This window comes from Mobula hypostoma, chromosome 1 (assembly GCF_963921235.1).
Source record: "Mobula hypostoma chromosome 1, sMobHyp1.1, whole genome shotgun sequence".
NCBI classification, from domain to species: domain Eukaryota; kingdom Metazoa; phylum Chordata; class Chondrichthyes; order Myliobatiformes; family Myliobatidae; genus Mobula; species Mobula hypostoma.
In genome coordinates, this window is record NC_086097.1 from 145,432,560 (window position 1) to 145,444,889 (window position 12,330).

Sequence of the window (12,330 nt, forward strand, 5' to 3'; positions counted from 1 at the left end):
AGGAAAACTGTTTATCAGCAATGATAAAATGGTGGAGCAGACTCAATGGGCCAAATGGCCTAATTCTGTTCCTGTATCTTAAAAGGGGATAACTATACTTATTTAAGGTTTTTTTTTATCTTGTTATTTCATGCTCGTCATTTATTTATTTATTATCTACATTTGCAGAGTTTGTTTACAGTTTACAGATCCTGCTTACAGTTACTTTTCTACAGATCTGATAAGTATGCCCGCAGAAAAAGAGTCTCAGGGTTGTATACTCTGATAATAAATGTTTATTTGAGGTTTGAACTTTGAACAGTTGAGACATATAAACTGATAATCCTAACATGCTGGTTCTCCATTAGAGGGAGCCAGATTTGTGATGCATTTGCTAAAACTGTTTTTGATGGCAAAACCAACCCCAAGAAGGTAGTGTTTTCCTTCTTGTTTACTTCGTCCAGAGATAGAGACAAAACAGAATACAAAATATTGTCTTCATGCATATGCTGGCCATCACTGAACTGAGTGACACTCACAGTCCATAAAAGCATGGGGCAATAAGACAAGGGAGAAATATCAGACCATTCAGCCCATTGAGTCTGCTCTGCCATTCCATCATGCCTGGTTTAAATTCCTCTTTCACCCCCATTCTCCTTCCTTCTCCACATACCCTTTGTCACCCAAACTTATCATGTACCCATCAATCTCTGCTTCAATACCCAACGATTTGTATTCTGAGCCTGTGCCTGTTGTATATTTAATATTTCTCTAATATTTGACTGATATTGTAGATATATTGTTTTGATTAAGCATCCTTTGTTGTTTAGGTAATTGATTAGGTTTATACTGTTTGTAAAGGTACATACGGCACTACACCACCACGTCATATGTATGACCTTGTTAAAAGTAAAACAAAACTAAAGTGGACATGCGTTACTTCCTGACTTTGTGTTTTTCTTTCAATTAGAGTTATGTTTTGGAGTTACAAAACAACAGTGGTGACATATGTGTGTTTGTGTGTGTGTATATATACACACACAGAAACAGTATATATACACACGGTATTAAATCCATCCCATTCAGTCCTTAACATTTAATTGTTGTGGAGGATTTCTTACTCTTGTAGAATAATGACTTTCCTGACAAAGGGGGTCACTCTGCTTGGCAGGAGAGACTTGCTTCTGGTATCAAAATCATCCTGATGTTACATTGCAGCCAGTTCCTGTTAAAACTGTATTGATCTAACTGAAGATTAGAAGTACCATGGTTTTGTGACTGGAGTTTGACATCCTGATGAACCTCTTCTGCACCTCTCCAAAGCTTCCACATCCTTCCTCTAATGTACTTCACATGCCATCTTACCAAAGTTTTATACAGCTGCAAATTCATTGTGTGTAGAACAAGCACAGAACACAGAACAGTATAACATAAAACAATAGAGTCACAATGGCTGTGCCAACTATAACGCCAACTAAAACTAATCCCATCTGACGGTGCATGGTCTATGTCCTCCATTCCCTGAACTTTTTGACTTTAATATTTAGCACTTTATGTCCTTATACTCACCTGGGACCAGCACGCAAGTGCCTTCACAAAGGGTGTACAACAGCACCTTTACCTGCTTCGAAGTCTATGTAGATTTGGTATGTCACCTAAAATTTCGACAAACTTGCATTGATACACAGTGGAGAGTATCCTACCTGGTTGCATCACAGGCTGGTATGAATACACTGATGCCCAGCAAAGGAAAAGCCTTCAGAAACTGATGGATACAGCCCAGTCAGTCACAGGAAAAAGCTCCCTCTGGCTCTGAGCACATTTACATAGAATGCTGCCACAAGAAAGCAGCATCCATCATCGAGGTTCCCTACCATCCAGGCCAAGCTCTCTTCCCACTACTATCATTAGGCAGGAGGTACAGAAGCCTTACGTCCCACAGCACCAGGTTCAAAAGCAATTATTACCCTGCAACCATCTGGCACCTGAATCTGGCCAACTTCACCTGCCACATCTCTGAACTGATTCCACAACCTACAGACTCACTTTTAATAGTATTTTTGCAATTCCAAAGAATTGAAGAGAGGTATTTTTATTTCTGCAGTTTGTCTTCTTTTGCACATTGTTTGTCAGTGTTTATGTACCATTTATCATAAATCCTGTTGTATTTCTTTATTTTCCTGCAAATGCCCACAAGAAAATGAATCTTAGGGCCGTATATGGTGACATATATGTATGTTGATAATAAATTTACTTTGAACTTTGACTTGACTTTGATCACCATAGCTACTTGTGTTGCCTGGAGAATTATTCAAACCCTACACAGGAGGAAGATATGATACAGGTTCTTAAGTTAGAAGTGGGTACTGAAAATACGTTGGCATTAATAATGTAGTGAAACAACATAAAAAGGAATATTATTTGTAAAAATGGATTCCAATTCATGTCAATGAGGAGGAATTTCTTTAGCCAGAGGGTAGTGAATCTGTGGAATTCATTCCCACAGATGCCTGTTTTAGGCCAAGTCATTGGGTATATTTAAAGCAGAGGTTGATTAGTCAGGTTGGTGAAGGCTATGGGAGGCGGCCAAACAAAGGGGTAATTCATCCATGATGGAATGGCAGAGCAGACTCGATGGGCCAAGTGGACTAATTTTGCTCCTATTTCTTTTGGTATTAAATATATTGCACTTCCACAAAACAGGTGCATCATATAAATCCAATCATGAGCATTGCACTCGACACGCCCAGCTTGGTGAGCACTATTCAAAATCCCCATATTTCCCTGCAGCACCCTCTGGATTGGAGTACAGTATTCCCAGAGTGGATACTGCTGCCTGACAGTGGTCTTTGTGACAAAGAGACAGTCAAGTGAGCTCACTTTAAGTCACTGACATTTTGGATGATGCAATGTTATCACTTTTTCATTCCTCTGCAAGGCATTTCCAAGGCTTTTATTATATCTCCTACTTTTTTGAGTGTTGAGATATACTGTAAAATTTGCATCCCTTCGACTCAAAGGAACTAATATGCAAGATTACTCAGAATCAGATTAATATCACCAGCATATGTTGTTACGCAGTAGCAGTACATTACAATACCTAATAAAAATTGTAAATTACAATAAATACATATTTATATTTAAGAAGTTAACTTAAATAAATAGTGCAAAAAGAGAGAATAAATAGTGAGGTAGTGTTCAATGTCCATTCAGAAACCTGGCAGCGGAGGGGAAGAATCTGTTTCTGACTCGTTGTGTGTGCCTTCCGGCTCCTGAACCTCCTTCCTGACGGTAGCAAATGAGAAGAGGGTATGTCCTGGGTGGTGGGACGCCACCTCTTTGAGGCACTGCTCCTTGAATATGTCCTGGATGCTGGGGAGGATGGAGCTGATGGTGTTCACAACTTCCCGCAGCTTATTTCGATCCTGTGCAACGACCCCCCCCCCCCATGGAAGAAGGTGGGGGCAGAGCCTACAGTACAATCATATTGGGAGAAAGTCAGGATTTTTGCCGACTGTATAACGAAGCAGCCCGAAGTTCCGTGACGAATAAAGATCAGAAGGTGAGTTAGGTAGCAGTTTGAAAGTATGGCTAGAGGGCTGAGGCAGCTGGCAAATTTATCCTGCGCCTTAGTGTAACACTCTGCCTGATCAGCGTTTCATGTCGATGATTTCTATCAAAGATATCTCTACCTGAAGTGTTAACACATATACGCTCTGACCTTCTGGCTACTGTTAGAATTTTCTGTTGCGTTGTCCTCGTTTGAGCATGGAGGTGAAAACCGGTTAGCAGAAGTTCTTTGTTTACATGATATACATATATATAAAACTATAACTCAGAACACATTTTAACCTCACGAACACTTCAACGCTTAACATTAAAACACGCCGTCAATCACCCGCAGTACGGCCACATGCTTGCGCTTCCACGTTACGTTTACGCATGGAATTCCGCAACTCGCCGAGGTTACGTCAGCTCGCTGATTGGATACATTGATTGGATCACGTGAAACCTTTGAGCTGGGGTTGTGGGTCAGGCTGATGTATGTGTTACATTGGCCGGTGTAGTTTGCAATTGAAGTTAAGAGTCCGGTTGCTTTAAAGATGTTTCAAGAACTGAATAATATTCTTAATACAACTCCCGAAACATGTGAGCAGGTAATGGGCTCTCTTACTGTTCAAGGCTTCCTGCAGAATGTGTTGGGGTGTGGGGAATCCACTGATTTAGCCGGAGTTGGCGGCAGAATAGAGTTTTTCTAGGGCCGCGTGGGAATTAGACAATGCATGACCTTCTCTAACTCAGTCGTTCCTCTAGTTGTGGAAACTAGAGTTGTGCCCAAAACTGCAGGAAATTGTAGACAGCCCAGCACGTCACGTAAAGCAGCTTTCCTCTGTGGACTCATGTTTTTTGCTGCCTTGATGAAGCAGCCAATATAATCAAAAGCTCCACTTTTCCTAGACACGCACAAAATGCTGGGGGATCTCAGCGGGCCAGGCAGCATCTATGGAAAAGAGTACAGCCGATGTTTCGGGCCGAACCCCTTTGGCCTGCTGAGTTGCTCCAGCATTTGTGTGTGTGTTGCTCGGATTTCCAGCATCTGCAGATTTTCTGTTGTTTGTGATTGGATTACTACTCTTCCGAGACATTCTCTCTTCTCCCTTCTCCCATCAAGCAGAACATATAAAAGCCTGAAAATACATATTTCCAGGCTCGAGGACAGCATCTAAGACGACTGAACGGCCCTCCAGTACAATAACATGGACCTTTGACCTCACATTCTAACTCATTAAGGTCTTGCCCTGATTGTCTACCTGCATTGCACTTTCTCTGTAACTAACACTTTATTCTGCCTTTTGATGTTACTTTCTCTATGAACTGATCTGTACGGATGGCATGCTAACCTAAGTTTTTCACTGTGCCTTAATACGTTTCAATTTACTATTGAAATATTTGTTCCCTAACTATAGCTAATTTTCTTTACTCCGTGATCGGTGCTTGTGCTTTCACCTACTTTAATCCCAAAAGTTCTTAAACTGTATTCACACTTACCTACTTTTCTTTTATACAGCTGTGCTTAAAGTTGTTGCATTTGACCAAGATATTTATTGGCTACGCGTTCAACAATTGCTGTGATTTTGTCAAAATTAATTAATACTGCATTTCTAGGATGCCATAGTGTCTATGTGTATAAGAATATTACTATAATATGAATGTATATAATATGAATATTAGTGTCATAGTGTATATGAATATTATTTTTACAGTTGGTCACAATGAGACAATCTGTGAGCCTCCTTTAAGATTAGAAGATCCTAAAATACAAAATATTACAGTACAGAAAATTATTAGAAAATTCAAAGCTATTTTCTATTGTCATTCTCATATCTTGGCATCCTCATCTGCTTTAGAACTATAGCATACAGGCAACCATTAAGTCCACAGCAGATCATTTAAAATGTACAGTGGTGTTTTCCTCAAGACTCTCCATTGCAGGACATCATCTGCTTTGACTCTGCATTATTTTACTTTATTTTGGAGACAGTGAGGAACGGACCCTACCAACCCAGTGAGCCACACCACTCAGCAACCAACCTATTTAACGCTGGCCTAATTACAGGACAATTTACAATGACCAATTAACCTACTGACTGGGGTACGCCTTTGAGAATGAAGCCAGAGCACCGAGAGGAAACACTCACATTCAGGGGAGGAACGTACAAACTCTGTACAGGAAATCTTGGAACTGAACTCTGAACTCCAGTGCCCCGAGCTGTAACAGAGCCGCACTAACTGCTGCACTACTATTGTGAAGTTGCTCCATATCTTCCTAGTCACACTCTTGGCAGGAATTTAAATTGATCTTTGTTAACTGGCCCACAGACTACACAAAATAACTATTTGCTTATAAACTTTAACTCTTCATACTTTGTATCATAAGTTAAATTTAATGTGTACTACTTTTTGGTTATGTAGTCTCGGTCATCTGCTACCATAACCAAATTTAATTGCTTATCTCCTCAGTCTAATCTGAATGTAGAGATATTCTGTATGTTCCCTGTGGCTTTTATATGTGAAGTGTCTAAAATCTTGTAACTGATAAAACAGAAAATGCTGGAAATAAAAAAGAGAGAGCTGGAGGAGATCAGAAGGTTGGGCAGAATCTGTGGAAGAAAAGGAATGGTTGATGTTTTGGAACAAGTCCTGATGCTGCATGCATTTATTACTGTAAACTTCCCTAACCGGAATTACTGTGAAGATTAAAAATGGTCAGTGTCCTTTCTTCAATCTTCATCCGCATTCCTCAAATCTGCTCAGTTATCTCCATCTTAATGTTTTGTTTCTGTTTCAAATCCGGTATATTAGGATTTTTTCACACTAATAACATCACAACTGCACCCCACCCACCCTACCAATCGACCATCTCTTCCTAGATCACATTGACCCTTTCTTATATTTGTAGTGAATTCTTTTCCTTCCTTCCAACATTTCCCCGTGAAATTCCTTTGATTGCCTTTTTTATTTTATTTCGAGATACAGTGCTGAGTGGGCCCTTTTGGTTCAATGAGCCGCACCACATGGCAACCGCTATGTTACAATGGCATTTTTTTTTTGAGAGGTAGTCTGTCAGTTCCTAGGGCAGTTAGCATACACACTCACACAAAAATTAATTAAAAAAAAGACAATGGCATTTTTGTTACACTTTGGCTCTTATTGCATCCAGGTATATTGCCTCAAAATGACTCAATCCTGTAAAAGAAGAACATAACTTGTAATACTCTTATTCAGGTAAAGCAACAAAATAAAATAAAATCTGTAAACACAAGATCAATTGAGAAAAGTGGAGTTAATGCTTCAAGTACATTGCTCATTGTCAGTTATGAAAAAATTACAGATCAACTGTGAGGGTGAGAAAAGATGGAGCAGGAGAAAAATGAGGTGATTGATAGAAAAGTTCAAGACCAATGAAAGCTCACCAAGAGAAATTTGAGAAGTTACAAAAGAAAACTCTGTAAGCACAATATGTCTGTCTTGTTTTGCATTTGCTTCCTCCTAATCCTCCTCCATCTAACTTGGTTGGTTTTCAGCTTTTGTCTTGGGTTCTAAGGGTCCGCAATATTTTCCAATACCGGTGTTCCCCGCTTTTCGAACGTTCGCTTTACGAAACCTCACTGATACGAAAGACCTACATTAGCACCCTGTTTTTGCTTTCAGAAGGTGTTTTCACTGTTACGAAGAAAGGCAGCGCGTGATAAAAAATCAGCGTGTGATAGAAGGCAGCGTGCACCCTGAGCAGCCGCTCTCCCCTGGATTTGGAACGGCATTGCTTAAACACATTGCATTGAGCAGCCGTTAGCAAGATGAGTTCTAAGGTGTCGGAAAAGCCTGAAAGAGCTCATAAGGGTGTTACACTTAGCATAAAACTAGACATAATTAAGCGTTTCGATCGTGGTGACCGAAGCAAGGACAAAGTGAGTTTGGCTTGTGGAAGTTGACAAAGATGATGTTGAAGAGGTTTTGGCATCCCGTGACCAAGAACTGATAGATAAAGAGCTGGTGCAATTGGAAGAAAAAAGGATAACAATCGAAACCGAATGCAGTCACGAAAGTGAACTCGTCCAGGAACTGAACGTGAAGCAGCTGCGTGAGATTTTTGCTGCAATGATAAAGTACGACTTTAATTTTGAAAGGGTACGTAGGTTTAGGGGATATTTGCAGGATGTTTTGAGTCCTTACAAAGAACTGTGTGATAGAAAAATGCTCGAGGCTCAGCAGTCAAGCAAGCCTTCCAGCAGACGACGAACCTCGACCTTCGACATCGAGGCAGGCAGTCATAGGAGAAGATGAGCTGCCTGCCCTGATTGATGATGAGATGACAACCCCGTGTCCCACCACCCCAACCCCTGGGCCCCGGACAGATGCTGTACCGATTCGCGGAGAATGCAGCAGTAGCCGGGAGACACACAGCACATCTTTAAGAAAAAAGCCGAAATAAACATGCTAATTAATTAGGTGCCGCCTAGCACTAATTGTCGGCCCAGATCAGTGCCGATGCAATCGCCTCTGATCTGCGCCGACATTTACGTGCCGGGCAGCACCTAATTAATTAGCATGTTTATTTCAGCTTTTTTCTTAAAGTTGTGCTGTGTGCCTCCCTGCTACCCCTGCATGCTTCGCGGCAATGTATCAGTCGGCGGCCTGGAGGGTGGGGGCCACTGTACCACCCCAACCTGCGACAATTCAGTCTAACACACCATCATCAATGTGCTCGATGTCTTCCCAATTCCCGTAAGTGATACTACACTGTACATACATTATTTCTACTTTATATCGGCTGTGTATTTTTACGTGTTATTTGGTAGATTTGGTAGCTTCATAGTTTAAAGGTTACTGGAGAGTGCGTTTATGCCGAGAGCGCTTGCGTGAGATTTTCTGCCGAGAGCGCTTGCGTGAGATTTTCGCTACAGAGATCTGTGCAGGCGATCGTTGTGAAGTATTTCTACTTTATATAGGCTGTGTATTTATCATATCATTCCTGCTTTTACTATATGTTACTGTTATTTTAGGTTTTATGTGTTATTAGGCATGATTTGGTAGGTTATTTTTGGGTCTGCGAACGCTCACAAAATTTTCCCATATAAATAAATGGTAATTGCTTCTTCGCTTTACGACATTTCGGCTTACGAACCGTTTCATAGGAACGCTTTACCTTCGGTTGGCGGGGGAAACCTGTACTGATTTTTGTTGTGACATTCAAATCTGGCCACTTGGTGCTGCTGTTGATAGCTCCACAAACTTGTTTCACAATATAGAAAAAAATCAAGGAGAATTTAGAACTTTGAAGAATATTCATGGTGTCCAGGCTTTTAAAGTTAAAAGTAAATTTATTATCAAAGTATGTTTGTGTTGCCATATACTACCTTGACTTTCTTTTCTTGGAAGCATTTACAGGAAAAAGGAAATATAATAGAAATTTAAGAAGAACTGTCCATGTGCAGATAAAGACTGAGAAGCAGCTAAGGTGCAAAAGAAGACAAACTGCCCAGATAAAAATAACATTGAGAGCATGAGTTGCAAAGGAGTTCTGTAAAGTGAGTCTGTAGGTCATAGAATCAGTTCAGAGTAGTGAGAAATTCAGCTATTCATGCCATTTCAAGGCTCCTGTATCTCCGGCCCAATAATAGTAGTGAGAAGAGGGTATGGCCTGGATAATGGGGGTTGTTGATAACAGACACAGATCTCTTGTGGCAGTGCTCCATGTGAATGTACTCAGAGTTGGAGAGGACTTTGACTGTGGTGGGCTGGGCTGTGTCCACCATTTTCTGTAGGATTTTCCGTTTGATGTTGGTCACTTGATCAGAAAGAACTTGCTGTTATCAGTCCTACATTTACCATGTACTGGTTTGTGTGTCATGTGATAAATTTAATTTTGAAGCTACTCAATACCTTCCAAATTTCTACTGTTATCAGACTTTTTCAGGGCTTCGTGATTTCTCCATTTCCTCATGACCAGGAATTAGCTGTGCCCTCTCAGCAGTCTTCGCCTGGCTCTTTCACTTGGCTGGTTATTTTTTTTGTTAAATGCTATTCTTGTTACTGTTCTTGTAATTTTCAATCAATGCTGTTCCTTGTCACAATATCAGTTTTATGATCAAGATCTGTTGTATAAGCAAATGGCGTAGAATGTTACAGTGGTGACCTATTTTATTCTGTGGTCTTTAATTTCTTTCATCCCACTTTCCTTGTGCACTATTGAAGTTCCTTCTTCAAAAGAGACAAGTCATTTTTAAAACTATTTGTTGTTATCTAATTCTGGTGGAATCTTGCTTTGTCTCTTTTTTCTGGAACTTTGAGGGAGGAGTGTTTTAGCTTTTTTTTAAACTTAATATCCCAAAGGTGAATTAATTGAAGCACTTGTTTACAGCCTGTATTTTTTTTAAAATGATGATGCAACTTGTATGCTGCCCTGAGGATGTTTGTATGCTTTGGCTTGTTACAGGTGTGTTTAAGATAAATGGGATAATTGTTTGTAATATTTACGGCAGGTGGATGGGGCATGAGAGGATAAGGAGAGTAATTATAAATCAGTTTGCCGGTAGACAATGTGTAACTAGCATTGTAAATTAGCATTGTAGAAGAAAGGGGGGAGGGGGAGAAGGGGGGAATGGGGTTTCAGTGCTGCTCACTTTATTACTTCACAGTTATAATTGTATTACTTTAGGCATTATAGTCACTTAAGATGTTGGGAATGGGAGTAGCTGTTTATACATGGAAAAGTTGCACAGGTAGCACCATTCATTTTGAAATGTGCTCTTGGCTTCACACGACCAGGACACAGCTTAATAGCTCATGAAAGATCTTCAACCAGTAACATAATGTTTTTCTTTCTTTTTGGATTTGGTGGTTGTCCATCGTGCACGACAATGACAGAAAAGATGTGCAGGAGAGTTGTTAAAATGGAAAAGCCATTGCACTGGGGCATTTCCACTCTCTCGACCTCAGAAGTTCGGGTCAAGTAATACAAAGGGCACCACAAATTGGGGACTTTCTCGGTTGCAGTGGGCAACCGTGACGCCTTCTGTGCCTTGTCATGTTCTTCGCTCTCTACAGAGCATTGTGGGACTGCCTTCCTAGCTGTTGGATCTCACTGTAGATCTCATCCACCCAGTGTGCCGGAGATGACTTCACATGCTGGGACAGGCATGTCCCTATCTCACTGGGGTATGAGGCCGCCGGCTACCCTCACCTGGTTTAGCCCACCTGTTGAAGTGGTGTACCAGGGTGTGGCCGCTGTCGCAGGTAAACAGCTGCTTGGAGCCACAAGTGAGAGCTGAGTGTCCGGTGGGGACCAAAAGTGAGTGAGCTGCCCCAGAATGGACACGGCAAGCCCCTTCACCAGAGGCGCTTCCTCTCCCTGGACACCCCACAGTCCCCTCTTCATGGTGAATGCCTGATGTACAGTGTTTTCGGTTATTTTCCCATTCTTTGAGATTGGAGACTGATAAATCTGACTGAGGGTTTCCGTGGGGGGTGAGGGTATCATGAACTGGGGACCTAACATTAAAGATGGGCCATTCATGAATAAAACTGGTAACTACATTTGTCACACATAGTTGGTGTAAAAAGAGGCCTGAAACTGAGAAAAATGATGTTGATCCGGGCAAATGGGACTTTTAGAACTTAGATCGATTCTCTTAGCTTAAAGAATGCTACAAAGAATATGGAGTTAAGTGAAGGATCATAATGTAAACAAAGAGAAGGGAATGCCTTAGATGCTCAGTGAAATCCATTATCTTGAAAGTTGCCGTATACAACTTTGCAAGATGAAATAATTGTAAAAATGAGAAATGAGGAAGGCAGCAGAAAGGAAATTATAGACCAGTTAGCCTGACCTCAGTGGTTGGGAAGATTTTGGAGTCAATTGTTAAGGATGAGGTTATGGAGTACTTGGTAACACAGGACAAAATAGGACAAAGTCAGCATGGTTTCCATACAGGTAAATCTTGCCTGATGAGCCTGTTGGAATTCTTTGAGGAGATTACAAGTAGGATAGACAAAGGGAATGCAGTGGATATTGTATATTTGGACTTTCAGAAGGCCTTTGACAAGGTGCCACACATGAGGCTGCTTGCCAAGTTAAGAGCCCATAGTATTACAGGAAAGTTACTAACATGGTTAGAGCATTGGCTGATTGGTAGGGGGCAGCGAGTGGGAATAAAAGGATCCTTTTCTGATTGGCTGCCAGTGACTAGTGGTGTGTTACGTACCCTGTAACTGGGTTGCCAAACCAGCAGAAATGGACCACTCAGTTGGAGTCTGGATTACTGGAACTAAGGAAGTTTTATTAAAGAAATAAGCAACACAGTACTCTAATCAAAAGGATAATAAATGCAACAGTTCAGCAATGATAAACCCACATGTACACAGAACTAGGATAATAGGATCAATCAAGCTCTATCGCCGTCTAGGGGTAAATGACCAGTTTCAAGTGACGCAAAGTTCAGTTCAATTGAGTTCACTTCAGTTCGCAGTAATCACTGTTGTGCCGTTGGGGGCGGGGGGGGGGAAGAGAGAGAACGAATGAATATTCAAATCGGATTCCAAACAGACCTTCGATATTCCTCGCAGTTAGCTTTCGGGCGAGCCCTTTGTAATGTCTTCTGAGGTCACCGACTGTGACCCCTCCGTTCCAGCTACGATCGTTCTTCTGCGGTGAACCCAGCACCCAGGCAAGGGTGGACACACACGCCAGGTTCCCGCCGATCCGTGCCTTTCTACCCTGTGCATCTATGGCTGGTCCCGCGACCAGACCTCCAAAATACTCCCACCAACTAGTGGGGGGGCACACCGCTT

The 12,330-nt window shown here is 41.4% G+C and overlaps 1 protein-coding gene across 2 annotated transcripts in view; it reads left to right on the plus strand.

The window, feature by feature from the left end:
• The first annotated feature begins 1,481 nt into the window (after positions 1-1,481).
• Positions 1,482-12,330, plus strand: part of elp6 (elongator acetyltransferase complex subunit 6) — a 46,767-nt gene continuing 35,918 nt past the window's right edge. The window contains exon 1 of one of the 2 annotated variants that reach the window (XM_063057430.1): positions 1,482-3,541. In XM_063057430.1, the coding sequence (XP_062913500.1) occupies positions 3,428-3,541 (114 nt within the window). In that variant the 5' untranslated portion in view covers positions 1,482-3,427. Of the gene's footprint in view, positions 3,542-3,997; positions 4,137-12,330 lie in introns of those variants that run through there. The other variant, XM_063057437.1, reaches the window with a different exon arrangement.